Genomic DNA, 25,423 nt, shown 5'->3' with positions numbered 1-25,423 from the left:
TCCATGGGCGCCGCTGGCTTCATTCCAGGATTTCCCCTTTAAAATTCCAAATCCTGCTGGTTTTGAGGTAATTTTGGATACCTGCAGGCTGGATCTTGGTGTGGATGGACAGGGATTTACCCATGGATACACCTGGGCATGGCCCCTGGGCATGGGAAATCCGTGGAATTCAAGCTGGGGCAGGTGCAGAAATGGGCAGAGCGATTCTGGATGGAAAATATTTTGGGAAAACAATTCCTGTTGCCCAACAAATTAAACGAAACAAGAATTTTTTCATCGGAGGTGTCAGGGAATTACTGAGGGAAGCAGATGGAATCTCCTCCGGAGTGCTGGAAGGGGATCAACACCCGGCAGAGCCGTGGGGGTGGGTGGGATCGGCAGGAGCGGGAACAGCGGGAGCTGGAGGAGTTGGGGGAGCTTGGGAAGAGTTTGAGCCTGGCTTGGTCTGGGATTTGGGCAGCTGGGGCAGATCCCGGGATGCTGTGGGGCTGTGGAGATGAGATGGGATTGGGATGGGACTGGGATGGGACTGGGATGGGATTGGGATGGGATTGGGATGGGACTGGGATGGGACTGGGACTGGGATGTTCTCCATCGCTGAAGGCATTTGGGAAGAGCTGGCAGGGGGTTGTTCCCCAAACTGCAGGAATGTGCGGATCCAGAGCAACTCCTGGCTGTGGCTTTGCTGAGCTGGGAGGTGACGCCTCGGAGGGGCTGGAAGGGGCAGGATCGGAGCACTGGGATGCTCCCGTTTATCCCGGCAAATCCCAGCCTAAACCCATCCCCACCTTTGCTTTGTTTGCCTTTGGAAGCTCCTGGGTGGGCAGGGTCAGTTTAGGTGGGATTTGGGGAAGGAATTCCTGCCTGGGAGGGTGGGATGGAATTCCCAGAGCAGCTGGGGCTGCCCCTGGATCCCTGGCAGTGCCCAGGCCAGGCTGGACATTGGGGCTGGGAGCAGCCTGGGACAGTGGGAGGTGTCCCTGCCAGGGCAGGGCTGGCACTGTGGCTTTAAGGCCCTTTCCAACCCAAACCATTCCATGATTCCATGATTCTGTGAGGAAAATCCTCTTGGGAGAGGGCAGCAGATCCCTTCGCCAGAGTTAAATCCGGAATCCCTGAGATCCACAGAACCTCATCCAGTGTCCCCTGATTGTCCCCTTGTCCCCTGCCCGTGTCCTCCCAGCCCTCTCTGCAGCCCCTGGAGAAGCAGCTCCTGGCTGGGAATGGTTGGGATTCCCGGCTCCTGGGATTCTCCAGGAGCTGTCAGAAATTGAAATGCACAATGAAATAGTGGGGAAATCCTGCGGAATAGTGGGAAGCTGAGGAATGATTCATCCTCCTCCAGAAGCTCCTGGGATGTGGAGGTGGCACTGCTGGCCACCAGCGTGGATCCAGATCCGGGAATGTTCCAGGTTTAGGGCAAATGGGGCCTCGTTAACAACTTCCTCGTCAATGCTGGGTCCCAGATGGAATCCCGGCTTTGTTGGGATGTGAGAGCAGCAGGAATCCCGAGGAGAGGAGGTGACAGCCTGCGGGGCTGATCTGATCCCATCAATTCCACTCCTGAAGTCACTTTGGGACTTCTTCCCACTCCTTTGAGTGGAAAGGAGGGACTGACCTCGAGTTACTCCACGTGGATTCAGGATGTGGGAACCTCCCATCACCCGAGCTCTCATGTGTCCGAGCCCAAAAGGCTTTTCCAGCTTGGAGCAGCTGCCAAACCCAAAATTCCTTGGAATTTAGGACATTTTTGATGTCATTTCATGACCAACATTCCCAAGTGGCCTCGGGCTGTGTCAGGGATGGGACAGCAGAGGGGCATCCATGAATCCATGAATCCTCAGCACTGGAGACCTCAAGGAGCGTGGGAAGGGCTCGGGTTGGGGACAGAGGAGCTGGTTTGGTTTGGCGATGTGGGAACGTCCCCAAAGTGTCCTGGGACTGAATTCCAGTGGGAAAAGGGAGGTCCCCTCCTGGTTTCTCTTCCTTGGAAGTTCAGCCCAGGCTGGAGCCGCTGGGATCAGGAGCCGGGATGCTCCTGGTGCCGATGGGAGGTGATTTGGGATGAGGCCCGGGAGTGGGCTGCTCCCAGCAAATCCTGCTGCTGGATTTCCTCCCTCAGATCCCAGGGATCCGATCATCCAGGTGGGAACATTCCAGCTGTTCTGGAGCTCCTTAACCTCCCCCTTCTCTTCCAGAGGAGACGACGTTCGAGGCCGGAGTCAAAGTGCAGATCCACAGCCAGTCCGAGCCTCCCTTTGTCCAGGAGCTGGGATTTGGGGTGGCCCCCGGATTCCAGACCTTTGTGGCCACCCAGGAGCAGAGGGTAAGTCCCAAATTCCCGTTCCAGCCCAGGATCCCTCCGGGGCTCCGTGGGAAAGGTTCCTTCTCCATGATTGATGCCCCTTGGATGCATCCCCGTCGTTGACAGGTTTTTGATGCCTTGCTTCAAACTTCCTGGGATGGGGGCAGCTTTTCCGGGTTATTTCCCATGCGGTCCCGCAGTCCTGCATTCCCGCAGTTCCCCAAAGTCCCACAGTAATTCCAGCTCCAGGAGGGATTTCATCCCTGGTGACTTCCCTGCTTTGCTCCTCCGTGGTTGGAGTTGAGCCGCAGCAGCTCTGAGTGTTGGGTCCTGTCCAACCCGCTGGGGTTTTCCCAGGAAAACACATTCCAAGGGTAGAGAAAGAGGCAGGAGGAGAGAGTTTCCTGATGGAGAACAGTGGGAATCTTCCAGATGACAGCAAAATATCCATGGGATTTATGAGAAACTCTGCTGGGATACCTGGGAATCACCGGCTTCCCTGGAAACCAGCAGAGACACATCCACAGGGAGGGATGGAGGGATGGATGGAGGGATGGAGGGATGGAGGGATGGAGGGATGGATGAGGGGATTGACCCCAGATCCTCCTCAGGCACATGGAAAAAAGCCAGTGGAATAATTCTTCCCCCCAGCTGGACAGGGATGGATGGCCAGGGATGGGCAGAGATGGATGGGCAGGGATGGATGGGCAGGGATGGGTGGGCAGGGATGGATGGGCAGGGATGGGTGGGCAGGGATGGGAAGGGCAGGGATGGATGGGCAGGGATGGGAAGGGCAGGGATGGGAAGGGCCGGACAGGGCATTGTGTGGTGCCTGATGCTCAAAGATTTTGGGAACAGCTCCTGGAGCTGGCCCCACCTGGCAGCTCCAGCAGTGATGGAGAAGATTTGTCTTCCTTAAAAATCCCATCCTGGCGAAGATTTGGGAGCTGGAGCCTGCGGAGGGGATCTCCAGGACTTTGGGTTAAATTGGGGCAATCCGGGGCTTTGCTGCAGCTGCTGGAAACCTTCCCCATCCCAGAGTTTCCATTGAAAATGGAGAATTCCAGTCAGGAGAACATCCCTCCCCAAAGCCCCACATGCCCCTTCCACATGGGAGGGGCTGAGGACAGAACAGATTTTGGGACTTTCAGCTCCAGGGTTTCCCTTTTTCTGTGGATTTTGTCAGAGTTTTGCTGCTGGGAGAGGGAAGGGCTCATTCCTGGGATTTTCTGACTGGTTTGAAATCCTCTGAGGGCTCCAAAGCCTTTTCCCAGGAGAGCTGGAGGGATCTCCGGCATTCAGCTCCCACCCCAATCCCTGTTCCCAGAAAGTCATTTTTAACCTAATTACAGCCATTAACAACCTCCTCTAATTAATTATCCCTCGGGGACCTTCTGGGCTTCCCCCACCTTCCCGATGTGCAGCTTTTATCCCAATCCCTGGTTCAGTCTGGCTTCCTCCAGCTAAAGCTCTCTATCTGTGCTGCTCCTTTAATAAACCAGAGCCAAAGGTGGAAAAGCTCCAGGAAAATCCGCCAGGGACTGAGCCCAGGCAGTTATTGGGGTCCTGACCCCGGAGTTTTACACCCTGGGCCATAAAAGAAATGATCCTGCAGCCGGAAAAAAACAGGGATGAAGATAAAGGGGAGCTCGTTTCCCATCCCCCAGCTCAGAGCAGCCTCCAGGATTTAAAAGCTCTTTTTGCAGGGATAAAAAGTGTGGAGTCGGGAAGATTTGGGATGGGGGGAAGCTGTGGATCCTCTGTGGGACAGAATTCGGGGTGTTGGGGGGTTCATTCCTGGCTCTGGAATTCCTGGAATTCCATTCCCTGTGACCCAGCTCAAAGCCCTCCCTCCCTTCCCCATCCCACTCTGGAAATCTGAGCATTCCCTGGGTTTTGCTGCCTGAATTCCTGCTTTTCCATAGGGGCACCTGCTCGGCCCCAGTGAGGATTCACATCTTGGGACCGGGGGATAAATCCTGGTTTTTCAGAGCCTCCCCAAATCCCCCTGTCCAGGCCAGCTCTGGCTCCATGGCTGGGATCTCATTAAATCTCCCTTCACAGGGAGCTCTCGGGCTGGAAAAACGGGAATTAATGGGAATTAAATCAGCTTTTCCTCCTCCTCCTGCAGTGGCTGAGCTCACGGGTCCTGCGGGGAGACCCTTTTGGGATGCATTTCCCACTTTGGGAGTTGATTCAGGAGTGACCTCGGAGGGACCTGGCAGGGTCGGGGTTGGAAATGCTGAGTCAGCAACAAAAACCCCTCCAAAAGCAATTCCAGCCAGAGATTTGTCCATGAAAAGTGGTGGAGATGTCAAAGAGGCCAAGCTGCCCCTGGACTCATGGCCAAGGGAGATTTTCCTGGCTAAAAAAAGTGGGATTGTCCAGCCTGGAGGGGACACCGAGGGTGACTAGACTGTGATCTTCCAGGACCTGAAAGAACTGCAGGAAAAATGGAGAGGGAACATTTCCAAGGGCTGGAGGGACAGGGAATGGCTTCCCACTGCCAGAGGGCAGGGCTGGATGGGATCTTGGGAATTGGGAATTCCTGGCTGGGAGGGTGGGGAGGGGCTGGGCTGGAATTCCCAGAGCAGCTGGGGCTGCCCCTGGATCCCTGGCAGTGTCCCAGGCCAGGCTGGACATTGGGGCTGGGAGCAGCCTGGGACAGTGGGAGGTGTCCCAGGGGTTGGAGCTGGATGGGTTTAAGGTCCTGCCCAGCCCAAACCATTCCAGGATTCCATGAGATCTCAGACTGGAGTGATCCCTGAAGTTTCCCAAGGAAAGCAAGGGCAGCACCCGGTGGATGATTGGAATCAAAACAGGAGACTCCAGAGGGAGGAGGCTGGAAAATCCCCCTGGATGCCGCTCCGGGCCCGAGTGCAGAGGGAAAGGAGCTGGAATGGTTCCCATGGATCCGGGGGCCCGGAGCTGCTGCCGTGGGCTCTCACCCCATTTCCCGTGGGATGACCCCCCACGGTCCCATCCCAGCCGTGGCTCCTACAGGGATGCTCCGGGATCTCCGGGAGCATTTCCATGGCAATTCCTGAGTGGATGGATGGGGTTTGTGTGCTCGTGGATGGGAGCTGGGCAGGAGCTGGCACAGGGGAGGATCCAGCACCTCCAGAGGGATCCCAAGGGAGGCCAGGACCCCCTGGAATTGGGAATTTCCTTTCAGTTCCCAGCGCTCCTGGATTTGGATGGATTCCCTTCCATTTTTCCCCTTTCCTGGCACTTTCGGGTGAGCCTGGTGTTGGGATCTGCCCCTCCAGACCTTGGGAAGCTGCGCTATCCCTGCGCTATTCCCCTTTTCCCTGACTGTGGCACCAAGGCTTGGACGGACACACCAAAATCCACATTTTTAAGGGCTGATCCCGTGGAAAAAGAGAAATTCCTCCTTCCTTCCCCTTTTCTTGGCTGGTTTTTGCAGCATCCCAGCATCACCCAAACCTCTTCTGTCAGGAATGGGATTGGACTTCCCAGCAGAGCTGCACAGGGCATTCAGGGGGGATGGAAAACACCAGGAAAAGGGCAATTCCTGCCAGCTTGGCCACAAAGATTCCAGAGGCTGCAGTGAAGCCCCGGGTCCGAGCTGGAGCGGTGCTGTGTGTGGAGGTTTTATGGGATAGAGAGCAGCAGGAGCTGCAGATCCAGAGTGGGATTTGAGAGGCAGGAAAATGGGATTGGGAGCTGGCAGTGATGACGTGGAAACCCCAATTCCCAGTCAGGGGGAGCACTGGGATTTGGGAACTGGGAGGAATCAAAGAACATTTCCCATGTTCGAGGTGGCATTTTACACGGGCTGGAGGGACAGGACCCAGGGAATGGATCCCAGTGCCAGAGGGCAGGGCTGGATGGGATACTGGGAATTGGGAATTGTTCCCTGGGAGGGTGGGCAGGCCCTGGCACAGGGTGCCCAGAGCAGCTGGGGCTGCCCCTGGATCCCTGGCAGTGCCCAAGGCCAGGCTGGACATTGGGGCTGGGAGCAGCCTGGGGCAGTGGGAGGTGTCCCAGGGGTTGGAGCTGGAGGGGCTTTAATGTCCCTCCCAACCCAAACCATCCCATAATTCCATGGATTTGTGCTTCCCAACCCTTGCTCCGAGCATTTTCTCCCACCCACGGTCTGACCTCTCCTGGAAAAACGTTCACCCCCTGATTTCTCTGTTTCCCTCCATCCCACAAACTCTCCCCGTGGATTCCCTCCCGTTTATCCTGAAATTCTAGATTAATTCCAGCAGGAGATCCCATGAAACCAACCCCACAAAGCCTTCGTTGCACAGGAGCAGCTGGAACAGGAGGTGGAAGAAAACCTTGGATTCGTAGGGCAGGGGAGGGGTTTTGGTTGGAAAACAGAGTTGGGAAGGAATTGGGAACGGATGCAAAGGAAAAGGGGTTTGGAGGGAAGGGATGGGATGAGGCAGAGATCAGGAAGGGAGGTCGGGAAGAACCGTGGGATCCGAGGATGAGGGAATGGTTTGGGTTTCCAGCTCCCCCTGTGCCCTCTGGGAAAGAGGATTTTATAAAAAGGTGGGAAAGTGAGGACAGGGAAACCTCAGAGTCCAACCGCCCCCAAACCGGGCACCTCCGCAGGGTTTGGGAATTGGGTCCAACAAATCCAGCCAGAACTGCCCGGGAGAATGGGGGGAAGGGCCTGGCTCCCTCTGGATGCGCCCAGGGAATGAGCGGAGGGAGAGGCAGAGGTTGTTGGAGCAGGGCAGTGGGAATCCCCATCCCGGGGGGATTTAACCGGGGTGGATGCGACCTGTGGGGTCGTGGGGCAGTGGTGCCAGGGAACAGCCGGACTCAATCTCAGAGGGCTTTTCCAACCTTTATAATTCCCTCATTCCATGTCATTGGGAATTTGAGGCTGAGTTTGCACCGGAGCCACCGGCCCGGCTCATCCAGGGGGAGCAGGAGTGGGAGCAAAGCTGGGATGAGGCTCTGGAGGGGCTCCCTGGACTCCTCATGGATCTCCAGGAGGTTTCAGTGCTGCCGTTCCTGCTGGATTTGCAAAGCAGGATCCTGGAGCTCCCAAATCCCACGTTTCCCTGGGCACTCGTGAGCTCTGTAACAGCCCTGAGTTCTGCTCTGGGGGAGCTCCCTGGGGCTGGAAGGGTTAAATTCATCCCTTAAAACCAATTCCTCAGGAAGGGAGCACATGGGAAGGAACAGCCGGGATGGGAAAGGGGCTGGATGTGGGAACAGACAATTCTGTTAACCGGGAGCTGGGATCAGCCAGCCGTGGCTGCTCGGGGTTTCCAGCATTCCACAAGGGCTGGAGCTGCCTGGGATGGGAATTCCATGGATTTGCTGCTGTTTGGGTTCTCATCAAGGAACAGAGGGTTCTGGGATGGGAATTCCATGGATTTGCTGCTGTTTGGGGTCTCATTAAGGAACGGAGGGTTCTGGGATGGGAATTCCATGGATTTGCTGCTGTTTAGGGTCTCGTTAAGGAACGGAGGGTTCTGGGATGGGAATTCCATGGATTTGCTGCTGTTTAGGGTCTCGTTAAGGAACGGAGGGTTCTGGGATGGGAATTCCATGGATTTGCTGCTGTTTGGGGTCTCGTTAAGGAACGGAGGGTTCCGGTTGTGGTTTCATTGGGAACAAAGAGAACCCAGCCCGGGTGGGGTGGAGATGTTCAGGGAGGGGTTGGATCCTTCCTTGGGATTGCTGGAGCTTGGTGGCATCAGCCACGTGTGGGGGAGGCAGGAATCGGTGCCGGATCCATCCCAGAGCCAGAGGGACATGGGGCAGGAACAGGTTCTGGCACTGCCCAGGCTCCCCAGGGAATGGGGACATTCCTGAGGGTGCCAGAGCTCCGGGAGCATTTGGGCACCGCTGCCAGGGATGCCCAGGGTGGGGTTGTCGGGATCCTGGGCAGAGCCGGGGTGGGACTCCATCCTTGCAGGATCCTCCCAGCTCAGGATATTCCAGGAGTTTATGAAGCTGTCCCGGGATGTGCCAGGATCATCCCCAGCACATTTCCCTGGCTGAGAAGATGGAACAGCGTACGAGTGTGGAAACAAACCAGTGGGAGGCACCAAGTCAGAATTACAATTTAATGGGGAAATTAAAGAAAAGGATAAATTAAAAGAAACCACTGGTTCAAACTGACAGAGTCAGGATACAAGCTGAGTCCCTGTTAGGCAGGGTGGTGGTAGCAGTCTGGTAGAATGGTGGCTGCAGTCCTCTGAAGCGGTGATCCTGTAGAAAGGGTCTGCTCTTCCTCAGAAGGTCCAGTGGTGGCTGTGTAGCTCCTGTCCTCTGGAAATCCAGTGGAAGGGTTCTCTCTGGTGTTCAGCCTCAGCTTCTATCCACGATGGGATGCTTGGTTCCTCCCTCTGGGTGGAGCATCTCACAATGGGGTAATGAGTCATGAGGCCAAGTGTTGATTAGGCTCATTAACAGAAGATAGTCCGGAGGGAGTTATCTCTGAGTCAGGCGGCAGGACAATGATGGGCCATTAACAGAAGATAGACCGGGGGGAGGAGGCAAGGAAACATTGCCCCACCTGATTTCAACACCTCATGAGGATGGGAATAGAATACACGGCAACCCAGGACACACAGCGGGGAAATCAGGGATAGCACTTCCCATTAATGTAGGGAATGACCTCTGTGGCTGCAGGCCGATGCTGGCAGCTCCCGGCAGGCTCTGGAAAGGCAGGAATGTGGAAAAGGCTGTGGCAGAGCCGATCCTGCCCCACCCCTGGCATCTCTTTCCTCCGGGTTTTCCAAGCTCATCCCCTCTTCTCCGGGCGTTTGGAACAAGCAGGATCCATCCAGCTTCCAAGGAGTCACATTGATTTTCTTTCCTTCCCCTTTTAGCACCTGCCAGCTGGGAAGTGATCCCGGTAATCCCAGAGAAAGCCGGGATCAGGAGGGTTGGGAAAGCGTTTAATTCATTAATTAATAATTAACGACTGCAAAAGGGCCAGGCCGGGAGTTTGTCGCCCTCAATTAGAGGCTGGATTTGGATTTCTCTGAGCAGGAGCGGGAGGAGGAGCCCTTGGGAAGCTGCCAGGGAGCAGAATTCCTGCGGGATCCGAGGGCAGGGATGTTCCTGCTGCCTTTTTCTGCTTTTCCTGCTGCTTTGCTGGGGTTTGTTCCCGCCCTGGGGGGCAGCTCCACATCCGGGGGTCCCTCCCGCCGACCCCAAACTGGGATCATCTGGGAGAAAGGACAGGGATCCCCTCAGGATTCCCCTAGGAGGAGGATCTGGAGGGGCTGCAGGCACAGGGATCAAACCCAACTCAGCCTCTCCCCTTAATTCTTTCCATGGCTGAGGGCTGGGATTGCTCCATCCATCCCGCTCCTGGCTCCTCGGGGTGCCTCTCCCGTATTCCAGCAGCTCCAGTGCCACAGAGAGCAGGAATTCAGGTGTCTGAACTGAGCTCAGCAGTTCCATGGGATCAAGGCTCTGGATGGAGAGGCTTTTCCCAAGGTTTCAGTCCCAGTTTGTCCCAGGAAGGGATTCCCGGGAGCTCTCAGGGATGGATTCCCTTGGATTAACCCCAGGGATTCTCGTGCTGAGCTGGGAGCAGCCGCTGGGAGAACACTCCACAAATTTCCAGGGAATGGGAGAAGATTTTCCTGCTTGGGGAGGGTTTGGTGGAGCTTTTCCCGTTTGTAAAGTGGAGTCCAGGCAGAAATTCCCGCTGCTCCTTCCACAGCTGCTCCCACACCAAGACCTTCAGTGTCACTCGGGAGTGCCAGCCAGCCCCGTGGCACCGGGATAACGCCTCAGGGACAGCTTGTCCCGAGTCAATTATCCCAGGGATTGGGGAGCTCCTGGGAGGGGGGGGATGCCCTGAGGGGTTGCAGCGGCTGCCCCCGACAGAGGAGCTCCTGTGATGTCCTGCAACAGCCCCTGTCCTGTCCCTGCCCTGTCCCTGTCCCCATCCTGCCCTCTCCCTGCCCCGTCCCTGCCCTGTCCCTGTCCTGCCCCTGTCCCCGTCCCCATCCCTGTCCTGTCCCTGTCCCTGTCCTGTCCCCGTCCCACCCCTGTCCCCAGCTGATGTCCCTGTCCCCAGCTGACTCTCCTGTCCCATCCCTGTCCCCAGCTGACGTACCTGCCCCCGCCGTGGGGCGAGTGCCGCTCCCCGGAGCTGGGGCTGGCCTTTTTCCCGGTGTACAGCGTCACGGCCTGCAGGATCGACTGCGAGACTCGGTACATCGTGGAGAACTGCAACTGCAGGATGGTGCACATGCCAGGTGGGGATGGCACAGTGGGGACACCTGGGGACGGCTGGGGCTGGGCTGGGGGACGGGGCACATGCCAGGACAGGGACAGGGACACCTGGGGACGGCTGGGGCTGGGCTGGAGGCGCGGGGGGCCTGAGGGAAGCAGGGTGCTCCCGGTGATTGGGACAGGCCGGACCTGAGGCAGCAGCGCCCTGGGGCCGGCAGGGCCATCCCTTTGCTGGGGACAGCAGGGACAGCGGAGGGGAGGGAGGGAGGGATTGTCCCTGCTCTGGGCTGGGGCGGCCTCTCCTCGAGTGCTGGGGCAGTTTTGGGCACCGCAAAATCAAAGAGACATCAAAGAACCAGAGAGGGTCCAAAGGAGGGACACGAGGATGGAGAGCAGCTGAGGGCACTCGGAATGCCCAGAGGAGGCTGAGGGGAGACCTCAGTGAGCCCCTCAATGTCCTCAGGAGGGGACAGGAGGGGACAGGAGGGGCAGCTCCGATCTCTGCTCCCTGGGACAGGGACAGCACCCAGGGAACGGCTGGAGCTGTTCCAGGGGGGTTTGGGATGGAGATCAGGAAAGGTTCCTCCCCCAGAGGGTGCTGGCACTGCCCAGGCTCCCCAGGGAATGGTGCCGGCCCCGAGGCTGCCAGAGCTGCAGGAGCACTGGGACAGCGCTGCCAGGGATGCCCAGGGTGGGGTTGTTGGGGGGTCTGTGCAGGGCCAGGCTGGGACTGGCTGATCCCGGGGGTCCCTTCCAGCTCAGGGTATTCCAGGATTCCCTGTGAAATAGGGACAAGCCATGGAAGAGAGTTCTGGGCCCTCCAGAATCATCAAATCCCACCTCTTTTAGCCCCGGTGCCACCCCGGGTGCTGTTCCCAGCAGCTCCCATGGGAACAGGCCCCTGTGGCAGGCAGAGGTGGGGACAGCGGGGGCACCCGGCTGCGGGGAGGTCCCTGGGTCCCTGTGGAGAGCCCGGTGTCCCCCTGTGATGGCTTTGTCCTGTCCCTGCAGGGGACGCTCCCTTCTGCACCCCGGAGCAGTACAAGGAATGCGCAGAGCCCGCGCTCAGTGAGTACCAGAGGATCCCTGGATCCAGGGAAATTCCAGGGGATCTGCAGCCTGGAGAGGGGCTGGGATTAGACCCTGGGTGCTGGGAAGTGCTGGATGTACCCTGGGGTGAAGTTTCTGCTGGTTCTCCATCAGGCACAGAAACCCTCGGGATCAGCGGAGCCCCGGGAGCCCCTCTGGGGCTGGGGTTGGGTTTGGGATTGGGATGGAGGGACCATTCCAGGTCTGGATTTAGGACACTCAGTCATGAGTTCCCCAAGCTGCTGTTGGTAGCAGAGGGTGGCCTCCAGCAAGAGGCCTGTCCAGGGTGGTGAGAACTGGGATGAACTGGGAGAGGAACGGCCAGGAGTGGCCCCCTGGCACCTTTCTGGGAGGGAAAATCTCTGCTCCCGCCCTGCTCCATGTCCCTGATCCATGAGCTCTATCCCTGGTCCCTTATCCGTGGGATTCCACCCTTCTCCGTGTCCCTGCTCCATGGGATCCCTCCCTGATCCATGGGATCCCTCCCTGCCCCGTGTCCCTGCTCCATGGGATCCCTCCCTGATCCCTGGGAATTCACCTTGCCCCGTGTCCCTGTCCCGTGTCCCCGTCCCGTGTCCCCGCTCCGTGAGCTCCATGGCTGCCCCCCGCAGGTCTCCTGGCGGAGAAGGACAGCAGTTACTGCATCTGCAGGACCCCCTGTAACCTCACCAGGTACAACAAGGAGCTCTCCATGGTCAAGATCCCCAGCAAGACCTCAGCCAAGTACCTGGAGAAGAAGTTCAACAAGTCAGAAAAATACATCTCGTGAGTGGGGGAGGAGCTGAATTCCTTTGGGTTTTGGGGGGAATGTCTGGGAAACGCCGGGTCCTGGCTGATCCATCCCCAGCACAGGGAGGTCCTCCAGGGAAGAGCAGAGTGAACACCTGGAAAAGATGAGGCTGTTTCCTTCTCAGCAGAACAACCTGAGTCCCTTCCCAAGGACTGGCCTCATGGGAATCTTCCATTCCCACCAAAAAAAGTGCAGAAATTCCCAGATTTGCTGGTCCTGCTGGAGATTTGTGTCTCTGGACTGAGGTCCTCAGGCAGCCACGGCCTTGGAGCTCTCCTGGCCCTGGGCATGTGGTTGCCACGTATGGGAAGGGAGAGCTGCTCCAGATCCTTTGGATTCTGCTTCATGGAATCGCGGAATCACGGAATGCTTTGGGTTGGGAGGGACCTCAGAGCCCCTCCAGTGCCAGCCCTGCCCTGGCAGGGACACCTCCCACTGTCCCAGGCTGCTCCCAGCCCCAATGTCCAGCCTGGCCTTGGGCACTGCCAGGGATCCAGGGGCAGCCCCAGCTGCTCTGGGCACCCTGTGCCAGGGCCTGCCCACCCTCCCAGTCGGGAATCACCATCCAAGAGAAGAATTCCCATCCAAGTTAGATCCAAGATCCTGAGGAATCCTGAGGAAACCTTTTCCAGCTGCTCCAAAGGCTCCCAGAGCCCTCAGGGTGCCCTGAGCTCCTGCTCTGCACCAGCTCCAGGTTCTGTGGGTTCTGAGGACCCCAGGGAGAGGAACAATCCGGACAAAGAGGGGAATAAAGCCCCAAAATCCCATTTTTCCCTTATCCCGAAGGATTGAGGCACCAGTGGTTCCTGGGCTGACGCTTTTCCCGTTCCCACAGAGAGAACATTCTCGTGCTGGACATTTTTTTTGAAGCACTCAACTACGAGACCATTGAGCAGAAGAAAGCCTATGAAGTGGCAGCCTTACTTGGTGAGGGGGCACTGGGACCAGTTTGGGGTCTCTACTGGTCTGGGAGGGGTCCACAGCCTTGAAACCCCCAGCAAGGCCCCGTCTGCACTTCCCTCACCCCACCACGGCATCCCAGGAATGTCCCCATGGATACTCCGTGTGTTTGTGGAACGTTCTGGAGCTGCTCCATCCCTGCCTGCTCCCAGCACCCCAATTTTTGGGGATTTTGGGGCTGGGTGGGTGCTCTCTGTGGTGCAGGGTGCGGGGGACATCCCAAAACCATCTCCCATCACCTCGTCCTTGCTCCAAATGCATCCTTTCCAACCGGGCCTGAGCTCTTGGCCTTTGGAAGCCTCATGGAGGAGCCGCAGGAGACCCATGGAAGGTGCTGCTCCATCCCTGCCTGCTCGCGGCACCTCAGTTTTGGGGGTTCTGCTCCCTGTGGTGCCCCCTGGGCAGTGTGGGGGGGAGGACATCCCAAAACCATCTCCCATCACCCCATCCCTGCTCCAAATCCAGCCAGGCCTGAGCTCTTGGCCTTTGGAAGCCTCATGGAGGAGCCACAGGAGACCCAGAACTGCTCAGCCCTGAAGCAGCTCCAGCTTTGGGGTCCCAGCTGCAGATTTGGGGTTGGCCCGCTGGGTTTGGGGTGGGCGTGAGCCCCCGCCAGCCCTGCAGCCTCCCTGAGCCGCCCCAAATCCCTGGATACCTCTGGAATGCTGGGAGTGCTCAGCACCTTGGGAAGCTGGAGCTGGGTCACCCCTGGGGCTGGAGGTGTCCCCGTGTCACCCCACGTGGGTGGCCCTGCCAAATGCCCCCTCAGGAGCCCTTCTGCACCTCCTGGGGCTTTTCCAGGAATTCCGAGGAGGAAGAGGAGGCTGCTGGAGCCTCTCTGACCCAAACCCCATTTGCCCCTCGTAGGACCCTCATTCCCAAGGCTCTGGAGCTTCGGGAAGAGCCTCATCCCAGAATCTTTTGCCCAGGCTCAAAGCCTCGAGGTGATTCCGTGTGGTGTAAATCCAGCACATCCCTGGGATCATTCCGGGTTCTCACTTTGCTCCCAAACTTTTTCCCTTTCCTCTCTCCGTGTCTCATGGACACCCCTGGAAAAGGCCCCTTCCCCACCCCACCCCCCCATGGGTGCCTTTGCTCTGGGGGTCAATCCAGGGCTGTTTTCCAGCAAAATCCATGCGATTTGCCTTCCCTGAGCACCACATCCCAGTTACCTTCCCAGCAGATTCCTGGGAATCTCCTCTCCTCAGGTTCCACCCCAGGACACTCAAGCAGAAGCCAGGAGATGCTTCCCAAAAACCCCAGCGCATCTCCCTTCCCGCTGTTCCCAGACCGGGGTTTTCCTTGGCTCCAGGCACGTTCATCCCTCCCAGCACCTTCCCCACACTGGGAACTGGCATTCCTGGGACGAGCCTGGAGCGCTCGGGGCTCGTCAGCAGCAAAACCATTTCTGTGGCCAAGCCCATTCCCGGGATGCCGCCGGTGCCGTTGGAGATGCTGCTGCTCTGGGGGGAGTTTTTCCCAGTTTTTTTGGGATGGCAGCTGCCGGCGGTGCCCGGGAGCCCTGACGGCGCTGTCCCCTGCAGGTGACATCGGTGGCCAGATGGGGCTGTTCATCGGGGCCAGCATCCTCACCATCCTCGAGCTCTTCGATTACCTGTACGAGGTAAGGCCTGCCCCGCCTCATCCCGGGATGTCCCATCCGGGAGCCCCTTATCCTGGGATTTCCCGTCCTGGAGCCCCTCATTCCGGGATTTCCCATCCTGGAGCCCCTCATCCTGAGATTTCCCATCCTGGAGCCTTCATCCCAGGATTTCCCATCCTGGAGTCCCTTATCCCAGGATTTCCCGTCCTGAAGCCCTCATCCCAGGATTTCCCATCCTGGAGTCCCTTATCCCGGGATTTCCCGTCCTGAAGCCCTCGTCCCGGGATTTCCCATCCTGGAGCCCCTCATCCCGAGATTTCCCATCCTGGAGCCCCTTATCCCGGGATTTCCCATCCTGGAGCCCTCATCCCAGGATTTCCCACTCCTGGAGCCCCTCATCCCAAGATTTCCCATCCTGCAGCCCCTCAGGCCAGGATTTCCCATCCTAGAGCCCTTATCCCGGGATTTCCCATCCTGGAGCCCCTCATCCCGGGATTTCCCACTCCTGGAGCCCCTCATCCCAGGATTTCCCATCCTGGAGCCCCTCATCCCCAGATTTCCCATCCGGGAGCCCCTTATCCCGGGATTTCCCATCCTGGAGCCCCTCAGTCCTGCTTTTGCCACTCCTGATGCCCCCTCATCCCTGGATTTCCCCCTCATCCCTGGATTTCCCCCTCATCCCTGGATTTCTGATGTCTCTCACGCCTGGATTTGCCCTTCCTGCCCCTCATCCCTGGATTTCCCACTCCTGGAACCCCCAATCCCTGGATTTTCTGTTCCCTGGCAATGCCAGAGCCCCTCCCCAATCCCATATTTCCAACCCGCCCCGTCCAGCTCTCCCACAGCCCCATCCCGGGATGGGAACAGGGATTTTATTCCCGTGGGATGTGAGAGTTGGCCATGGCTCTTGATTTGACGTGTCCCGTTCCAGGCAAGGGTCACATCCCAAAATCCCAGCTCGGAACTCGCTTCAGATCCCCTCATGCTCATTTTCTTTGGGATGCTGACTTCATATTTTCCTATTTTCAGACAATTTCCCCCATCTCAATCCCAATCCCATCCCAATCCCATCCCAATCCCATCCCAATCCCAATCCCTCCTGGGCAGCTCCAGCGTTGGTGCCATCAACCAGGAATAAAAACTACGGGAAAATTCCTAAAATTCCTAAAGCTCAGAGAGCAACAAAAGCTGAGCCTGAATTTAGAGCTCGGCCTGGATACCCAAATTTTTCATTAAATTCGCCTTTTCCTGGATTTCTTGGGGATTTTTCCTAAGTAGGCCATAAAAAACCTCACTAATTTGGGATTTCCCTCTCTGTTTTCCTCCTTTCTTCGGCATCTGCTGATAAAATCTGACCAATGTGGGGGATTTTTGCTGTTATTTTTAGTTTTTACTTCTTATTTGGGCTTAAAAGTCATTCTGTACCCTCAGAGAAGCTCCCTGGGGATGTCCCAGCAGGGGGATGTTCACATTCCCGGATATTTAACCCCCACCAGCCAGGAGAAAAGGAATAAAACATCTTCAAACTTCCACAAAATCCCCACGGTTTTTCCCCTCTGCTCGGGGTTTCACAAAGGGGGGGCAGCACCTCAAAAATGTGAGTTTTCAAAGTATCTGGAGATTCTGGGAATGACAGCAACCAGATCCAATTTTTATTCATGGATTGGCCAAATTTGGGGGAAATATTGACCCTGAAGAGGCTTTTTTGGGATCTTCTGCTGAGCTCCAGCTTCCTCGTGGTCCCAAATTCCTGCCGCACTGCCCTGCTCCAGCCAGGATCCACATTCCATAGGAACTGACCCCATTTTTTGGGATTTCAGGATTTCAGCTTTCTTCTTGTTGGTTTTATTTCTCTTTTCTCCCAGTGGAAGTTTTCCAGTAAAATGCTTCCCAAGTTTTCTGGGATTTCCCTGGAAGCCAAATCCTGCAGCAGCAGGAAAATGAGGGGGCTGGGAAGGGAAATGGAGCCAGGAGCTTTTCCTGAACCCCAAAAGTGTCCCAAAAATGAAATTTTTGCAGGTTTCATTCCTTGTAAGAGAATCCTGGAATGGTTTGCGTTGGGAAGGGACCTTAAGGATCATCCATTCCCAGCCCTGCCCTGGCAGGGACACCTCCCACTGTCCCAGGCTGCTCCAACCCCAACGTCCAGCCTGGCCTGGGCACTGCCAGGGATCCAGGGGCAGCCCCAGCTGCTCTGGGAATTCCAGCCCAGCCCCTCCCCACCCTCCCAGCCAGCAATTCCCAATTCCCAATCTCCCATCCAGCCCTGCCCTCTGGCACTGGGATCCATTCCCTGTGTCCTGTCCCTCCATGCCCTGTCCCCAGTCCCTCTGCAGCTCTCCTGGAGCCCCTTTAGGCCCTGCAAGGGGCTCTGAGCTCTCCCTGGATCCTTCCCTTCTCCAGGTGACCATTCCCAGCTCTCCCAGCCTTTCCATGGCTCAGCCCTTGGAGCATCCTCCTCCCCCCAACCCTTTGGAATGCACCCCAAACCCAGCGCATCCCAGTGCTCCCTATCCCACTGCAGCCTCTTCCCGCCTTAACTCCAGCTCCCTCCTTTTGCAGCTGATCAAGGAAAAATTATTGGACCTTCTTGGAAAAGAGGAAGAGGACGGGAGCCATGATGAGAACGTGGTGAGGGGAGAGGGGGGAATTCCCTGGGGATGCTGGAGCTCTTCCCAGGGCTCTGGAGCTTCGGGAAGAGCCTCATCCCAGAATCTTTTCCCAGGAAAAGATTGTCAGGATCCCATTATTAAAATATAATAAAATTATATATGAAAATTTGGCCCCTGCCGGAATTAAGGTGCAAACGAGCCCCAGTGCTGGTGACAATAGTGTGGGGTTTATTGGATAGGAAATGTGGGAGAGAGAGAGACCAGAGAGAAAAAGCAAGGGAAAGAAATAGAGAAGAGGTGGGGGGGAACAGAAAGAAAGTGACAGGGACAGAATAAGGAAAAGATCCCCATCCATGGATCCCAGGGATGCTCCGTTGATCCTCTCCAGCTGCTCTTGGTGGTGAAGGTCCCCCCAAAGCACAGAATCCGAAGGGTGAATGTGGCTCAGGCCAGGTGGGAAATCCCAGGTACCTCCCTGACGGGAGTTGGCCACGGTCCCTTACAACAGACTCTGGCCCTGGGGGTCTGGGACGGATTCTGCCACCCCCTCAGCTGCCTCCCACGGGAATATCCCAGGGATGTGGCCCCGGGGGTTGGGGGTTCCCCAGCTGGGCCGGTTTGTGTCAGGGAGGACGGGGCTTCCGTGTCCCTGAGCAGAGCCCCGGACGCAGCAGAGGCTCTGCCCGGGCTGGTTTGGGGTGGGGAGAGCAGAGCCCAGCGAGGCCGGGTCTGCACAGCCTCAGCCCAAAGCAGCCGGGGAAGGGCCGGCAGGGAGAGCAGCAGCCAGGGCATGGGGAGAGCCCGGAGAGGCCACGGCTGGGGCTGCTTTCCCCATCATTGTCCAAGGGAATGGCCTGGCCCAGCTGTTCCCTAAGGAATGGCCTGGCCCAGCAGCTCCGGAGCAGCCTTGAGCCCCTGCGCTGGAAAACTCCGCTGCTGCAGCTGCTGGGGGTGAGCAGGGGCTGAGCTCTGCCCCTTCCATCCCTGCCGTGCCACGGAGCCCTCCAGGGCTGGAAGAGCCCATCCCCAAAGCCCGGCTCAGCAGGGATGCAGTAACCCATCCCCAAAGCCCGGCTCAGCAGGGATGCAGTAACCGATTCCCAAAGCCCGGCTCAGCAGGGATGCAGTAACCCATCCCCAAAGCCCGGCTCAGCAGGGATGCAGTAACCTATCCCCAAAGCCCGGCTCAGCAGGGATGCAGTAACCCATCCCCAAAGCCTGGCTCAGCAGGGATGCAGTAACCCATTCCCAAGCTCCGGCTCACGGCTGCACTCACAGCCCAGGGGCCCGGCTGCTTTCGGGCTGAGGCTGTGCAGACCCGGCCTCGCTGGGCTCTGCTCTCCCCCACCCCAAACCAGGCTGGGCAGAGCCTCTGCTGTGTCCGGAGCGCTGGCGGATGCATTCCTCTGCCTCATCCTTGTTGGTCTGAGGTGAGCACATGCCCCGGGAAGAGCGGCTGAGGGAGCTGGGGCTGCTCAGCCTGGAGGAAAGGAGGCTCAGGGGAGACCTCATGGCTCTCTCACACCCCCTGAAAGGTGCCTGCAGCCGGGGGGGTCGGGCTCTGCTCCCAGGGAACCCCTGACTGAACGAGAGGACACAGCCTTGAGCTGCGCCAGGGGAAGTTCAGGGTGGACATCAGGAAACATTCCTCGCTGGAAGAGTGACTGGGCGCTGGACTGGCCTGCCCGGGGCTGGGGGCAGTCGCCGTCCCTGGGGGGGTTCAGCGAAGCCTGGACGCGGCACTCGGGGCCGTGGTTTGGTCGGTGAGGAGGTGTTGGGTCACAGGTTGGACTTGATGATCTCAAAGGTCTTTCCCAACCCGGTTCATCCTGGGATTCTGTGGCTGAAGGATGGGTGTCCCTTATCCAATCCCAGCAGTTTGACTCCCAGTCCAACATTTTTCAAGGAGATTTCTGTGGTTGCAGCTCCTTTACGCAGATTTTGTTGTAATGACATCCGTGTTTGAGGCATGAACCATTTCGGGCTCTGACAAGGTGGGAGGGCCGGGAGCATCCAGTGGCTCCGGGATAACGCATCCCGCGGTTTTCCATCGGCAGAGCACCTGTGATCCAGTGCCAAACCACTCGGAGAGCCTGAGCCACACTGTGACCGTGCCCCTGCAGGCCCCGCTGGGGACGCTGGAGGAAATCGCCTGCTGACCCCTCCCCACCACAGTGCCCATCCCGAGGAAGGAAAACTGCACAGGGAAAACAGGGACCCAGCTCAGGTTTGCACCGGGGGGAAGAAAAAACAAAAAAAAAAAGATGGGAAAAAAAAATACTGGGAAAGAATACTGGGGAAAAAAAAATACTGGAAAAAAATGATGGGAAAAAATTATTAAAAAAATCTATTAAAAAAGAAAAAAAAAAGAAGAAGAAGAAACTCGCTATGCATTAAAATAATATAAAAATAATATAAAAATATAAATTCTAAATATACTCTGCCCAGAGTGAGAGGCGCCTTGGACCTGACTCCTGTTGTCCTTTCCTCCCGGGGGGGTTTGGCTCCAGCCTGGGAAGCAGCTGCCTGGCTGAGAGAGCTGGGAATGTTCTCCTGGAAAAGGGAAGGCCAAGAGAAACCTCAGAGCCCCTTGCAGGGCCTAAAGGGGCTCCAGGAGAGCTGCAGAGGGACTTGCACAAGGGATGGAGGGCCAGGACACTTTTTGGGATTGTCCAAGCCCCGAGCAGCAGCAGCAGCAAATCCCAAAGGAAGCATCCCAAACATCCCGAGCGCTGCCCGCCAGGGCTTTTCCTGGCGCCGGGGTTCCCTCTCAGCTCTGTTCCTCTTTGCAGTCCTGGGTTTCAGTGGCAGAAGGAGCATCCCAGAACTCTCCATCCCCACCGCCGTAGGCCGAGAGTTTTAGAATAAAAGAGACCCCAAAGTCGCCGCTCTCGGATTCTTCTCCCGGTCGGTCGCGTCCTCTGGGCGGGGTTGGGATGAATCCCGAGCTCAGCCCGAGGTGAGCATCCCTGGGGGCTCCCTGTGGATCATCCCAGTCCCGCTGCTCCTCCTGCAGTGCCTGGAGAGTCCGGGAGCGGCGCTGCCCGGGGGGTGGGGGTTGGGCTCGTTCCTTTTTTAAGTTTTGGGGGAATTTTTGGAATTTCCTTCTTGTCCCGTCCATGGATTCTCTGCTTTCTCCTCGTTCTCCTGACTGACATTAAAGCTGGTCTTGTGGAAATGGCCAGGCTGTGTCATTCCTGCCTTGCCCTCATCCCGAGGGGGAGGGCAGATCCCAGGAAAAGCCCATCCCGGGAGCTTCCCAGGGCTCTCCCTCATCCCTCATCCCTTATCCCTCCTCTTCCTCTCCCACCACGTTCTCACACAGCTCTGGGTGGGGTGGGAGCCGTGCCATGGCCGTGCTCAGCTGCATCCCTGTCTTCTCTGGGATGTGCCGGGATCTCCGGGATGTGCCAGGATCTCCGGGATGTTGTGGAATCTCTTTGCTGACAGAGGTGTTGGAAACCTCTCCAGGAGGTTTTGGGATTGTTCAATTGGAAGAGGAGAAGCTTGGGGTGACCCCATTGAGGCCTGAAGGGAGCCTGGAAAAAATATGGAGAGGGACTGGGGACAGGGGATGGAGGGACAGGACACAGGGAATGGATCCCAGTGCCAGAGGGCAGGGCTGGATGGGATATTGGGAATTGGGAATTGTTCCCTGGGAGGGTGGGCAGGCCCTGGCACAGGGTGCCCAGAGCAGCTGGGGCTGCCCCTGGATCCCTGGCAGTGCCCAGGCCAGGCTGGACATTGGGGCTGGGAGCAGCCTGGGACAGTGGGAGGTGTCCCTGCCAGGGCAGGGCTGGGAATTCGATGATCTTTTGGCTCCTTCCAACCCAAACCCATCTGGGATTCTGGGATTACAACTTTTCCTTCACTGATCCACTTTACCTGGCTCCGAGGCGTAACAAGAAAATCCATTTCCGTCCAAGTGCATCCCAAAATGTGTTGGCAGCAGCTTCATCCCTGGATCCAGGCCCTGAGGGGCTGCTCTGCCCCTTCTCCAGCCCTGGGAGAGACCTGGGAATTCCGAGAAACACCCTCAGGAAGGGATGAGGGTTTGGTGTGCCTGGAAAAGGCCCTGAGCCCTGATGGAGAGGGATGGGAGGAGATTTCACTTCCAATTGCAAACCTCATCGGGATGAAGGGATCCTTTTCCAGAAAAAAAGGAGAATGATCAAAGATGAGGAAAAGCTGGGAGGATGATTTGGGAATTCAGAGAAAAACCAAAGTTCAGACCCCAGCACAGCCCCAGCTCTGCTCCAGTGCCGCGGGATTTTCCAGGGAAAAGGGAAGCTCCATTGTTTGCTGTAATTAACCCCACAATGGCTCGGAGCACATTCCAAGGAAAGGAGAAAGGAGTGGAAAAGGAACCGGCAGGTCCATAACACCCTGTTCGGTGTTGGATGGATCTGGGCAGTGCCCAGGGATGGAGCAGGGATGGAGCAGGGATGGGAACAGGGATGGGAAAAGGGATGGGAGCAGGGATGGGAACAGGGATGGGAGCAGGGATGGAGCAGGGATGGGAACAGGGATGGAGCAGGGATGGGAACAAGGATGGGAACAGGGATGGAACAGGGATGGGAGCAGGGATGGAGCAGGGATGGGAACAGGGATGGGAGCAGGGATGGAACAGGGATGGGAACAGGGATTGGGGCAGGGATGGGAACAGGGATGGGAACAGGGATGGGAGCAGGGATGGAACAGGGATGGGAACAGGGATTGGGGCAGAGGGGATGCTCCCTGCACAGGAGCCTTTTCCCAACCATCAGCTCCCAAAAACCCCAAAATCCTGCTGGAAAAAATTATAAAAGAACCCCTGTGGGAGATGAAAATCCCAAAATCCCATGGACAAGGTGGGAAAATCCAGAGTGGGACCGATGGGGGCTGTGGCTCAGCCGGAGCTCAGGAAATCCATCCTCAACCCCAAATCCATGGAACAAGGCTGGAATTGCCATCCGAAGGGATGATCCCCACAGGGCACGGAGCGCTGGAGGCCGGGACAGTGAGGAACATCCCTGGGAATGCTTCCGGAGGAAAACAGGACAGAACCGGCTCTGAGGAGGAATTTCTGAAGTGCAGCCGCGTTTTTGGGGAATGGGAAGGCTCAGCTTGGCATGGAGAGGGCAGAGCACATTCCCGGGATTTATGGCCCAGCCACCACATCCTGAGCAGCTCCCACAGCTGTGTTCCCACAGGGACCAGGAAAACACCAGGAACTGCTCCTGGAGTCACCTGCACTCGCTCAAGGTCACCCCAGCACCTCTCCCTGCTCCTCCTTCATTCCCGGCATTCAGGAGGCTCCTGCATCCCACGGGATGCTCCAAGGACCAGCACTTCATCATTCCCGGGAATCACCGACTGTGAAGGACATTCCATGGTCCTCCCCCTGAGCCAGCAATTAGAGGCAATTAACAGGAATTCTTAGCAGGAAAATTTTCCTTGGTTTGTGTCAGTTTGAGCGGGAAAAGCCCAATCCCAATCCCAATCCCAAACCCAATCCCAATCTCAATCCCAATCCCAATCCCAATCCCAATCCCAATCCCAATCCCAATCCCAGTCCCAGTCCCAGTCCCAGTCCCAGTCCCAGTCCCAATCCCAGTCCCAGTCCCTGTCCCAGTCCCAGACCCCATCCCACTCCCATTCCCAATCCCAGTCCCATTCCCAATCCCAGTCCCAGTCCCAGTCCCAGTCCCAGTCCCAATCCCAATCCCAGTCCCAGACCCAGACCCAGTCCCAGTCCCAGACCCAGTCCCATTCCCAGTCCCAGTCCCAGTCCCAGTCCCGTTCCCAATCCCAATCCCAATCCCAGACCCAGACTCAGTCCCAGTCCCAGTTAGGAGTTTGTGGAAACAGGACGGGGGAGGTGGGAGAGGGACACGGGGAGAGGGATGAGGGGGAAGGAGGGCGCGGGAAAGGGGAGGAGGAGCTGGGCAGGGAGGGGCGGGCTCCGAGCGCTGTCCCTGAGCAGCAGCAGCAGCAGCGGGAACCCCGAGGGGAGAACCCGCCTGAGCCCATTCCCGGCCCCCCGCGCTGCCGGAGGGAGGAGGGAGCGCCCGGGAAGGAGGGAGAGCCCGGGAAGGAGGGAGAGCCCGGGAAGGAGGGAGGGCTGGCAGGAAGGTGGTGCTGAGATTTATTTTGCTTCTCTTTTTCCTGCCCTGGTTTTGTTGGGAATAAATTCAATTAATATCCCCAAGTTCCGTCTGTTGTGTCTGTGATGGGGTCGGGGCGGGATCTCTCCCTCTCTTCCTCTCAACTCCTGAATCCTTCCTTTTATTCCCTGTCCCTGTCCTGCAGAGGGGACTGAGAGGCTTTGGTGGCATCCAGCCAAGGTCACCCCAACACCCCCCGAGCCCCCAGCCCAGCCCGGTCACAGCCCCCATCCCTGGGGTGCCGCTTCCGGAGGGTGCTCAGGGCAGGAGCGAAAGGTCAGGAACACAGAGTGATGCCATGGTGATTTTTTGCCTTTTCTTTTATTCCCCTTTTTTACCTTTTTACAACTCCTGCATTCTCGGTGCTTTTCCCCTGCGTTCTTGGCCGTGTTTGTCAAGCTGGGACACCCAAACATCTCCGAGGCCGCAGAGCCCAGGGTCCCCTCCAGAACGCTCTGCACACGGAGCTGGAACCACCAGGGGAAGGTTCCTCGGCGAGGGGGCTCCCTGAGCCTCTCACTGGGGAATCTTTGTCCGATGTGCTAATTAGCAACACCCACCAAGTGATCCCGATCTGGCGGGGGGCGCGGCGGGTGCGTTCCGGCGCATCCCACCTGGACCTGCGCACCTGAGGATCCTTAAAATAAACACCGAGGTAAAAGCCCTTTTTCCCTTCGAACCGCGTTTGAGTCTTGATTTTAAAACCAGGAAAAGGCATCAGGAGAATCCCATCCTCAAAGATCCCAGAACCAAGGAATCCCAGGACAGGTGGGGTTGGAGGGGACATTTAGAGGACACCTGGTCCAACCCCACCTCAAGGAGCAACAACACAAGGAGGGACAGCACAAAGAGATCCTTAAAAATCCATTTTGGGGCTCCCGCCTTGGCTCCCCACATGCCAAGGACACATCCATGGACACATCCATGGACACACCCAAGGACACATCCAAGGACACATCCATGGACACATCCCAAGGACACATCCCAGGACACATCCCCAGCACTCGTTTCCGAGCCTTGCCGGAGCAGCGTGGCCTGGCAGAGCCACCGAAGTCTTGAGGGACTGGAACTAGGACTGGGTCTGGGACTGGGACTGGGACTGGGACTGGGATTGGGACTGGGATTGGGACTGGGACTGGGACTGGGACTGGGACTGGGACTGGGACTGGGTCTGGGACTGGAACTGGGACTGGGACTGGCTCTGGGACTGGGACTGGGTGTGTAAATTCCCCCCAAACCTCGGGAAAGTCCAGGTTCCCCAGCAGGTTGTGGTGGGGAAGCGTTTCCAGGGATCTCCCACGCCTCCTTTATCCTGTTTTCCTCTTGGATTCCAAGGGTTTGCCTGGAATTGTGCCCCTGCCAATTGTTCCCATCACAGACCTGAGGATCTGATTGCATCGAAAGGCTCCCAGAACAGCTGCTCGTCCCTGGATCACTCACTCCAAGCAAAACATTCCCATTTCTCTGTGCTCCAGCTTGGAAATGTCCTTCCCATCCGTTTTGCCAAAGGATTTGGCCTAAAATGGGAGCTTTGCCCTCATCTCTGTCCCTCTCCAGGCCCAGTTTAGCCCCAGTTCCCTTTCCAGGCCCAGTTTAGCCCCAGTTCCCTCTCCAGGCCCAGTTTAGCTCCAGTTCCCTTTCTAGGCCCAGTTTAGCCCCAGTTCCCTCTCCAGGCCCAGTTTAGCTCCAGTTCCCTCTCCAGGCCCAGTTTAGCCCCAGTTCCCCTTC

At 57.5% G+C, this 25,423-nt stretch overlaps 1 protein-coding gene across 3 annotated transcripts in view; it reads left to right on the top strand.

Annotated features, from left to right (window-relative positions):
- The window catches only part of LOC104698497 (acid-sensing ion channel 2), a 386,996-nt gene extending 366,563 nt beyond the window's left edge, over nt 1–20,433 (top strand). For 2 of the 3 annotated variants that reach the window (XM_039565633.1, XM_039565634.1), the window contains exons 3-10: nt 2,199–2,326; nt 10,368–10,518; nt 11,507–11,563; nt 12,196–12,349; nt 13,210–13,301; nt 14,879–14,958; nt 17,500–17,568; nt 19,607–19,853. In XM_039565633.1, the coding sequence (XP_039421567.1) occupies nt 2,199–2,326; nt 10,368–10,518; nt 11,507–11,563; nt 12,196–12,349; nt 13,210–13,301; nt 14,879–14,958; nt 17,500–17,568; nt 19,607–19,708 (833 nt within the window). In that variant the 3' untranslated portion in view covers nt 19,709–19,853. Of the gene's footprint in view, nt 1–2,198; nt 2,327–10,367; nt 10,519–11,506; nt 11,564–12,195; nt 12,350–13,209; nt 13,302–14,878; nt 14,959–17,499; nt 17,569–19,606; nt 19,854–20,341 lie in introns of those variants that run through there. The other variant, XR_005603676.1, reaches the window with a different exon arrangement.
- The last annotated feature ends 4,990 nt before the right edge of the window (nt 20,434–25,423 follow it).

This window comes from Corvus cornix, chromosome 27, assembly GCF_000738735.6.
Source record: "Corvus cornix cornix isolate S_Up_H32 chromosome 27, ASM73873v5, whole genome shotgun sequence".
In the NCBI taxonomy this organism is placed as follows: domain Eukaryota; kingdom Metazoa; phylum Chordata; class Aves; order Passeriformes; family Corvidae; genus Corvus; species Corvus cornix.
Note: the sequence above shows the minus strand (reverse complement) of the source record. Positions and strands in the feature narration are given on the sequence as shown.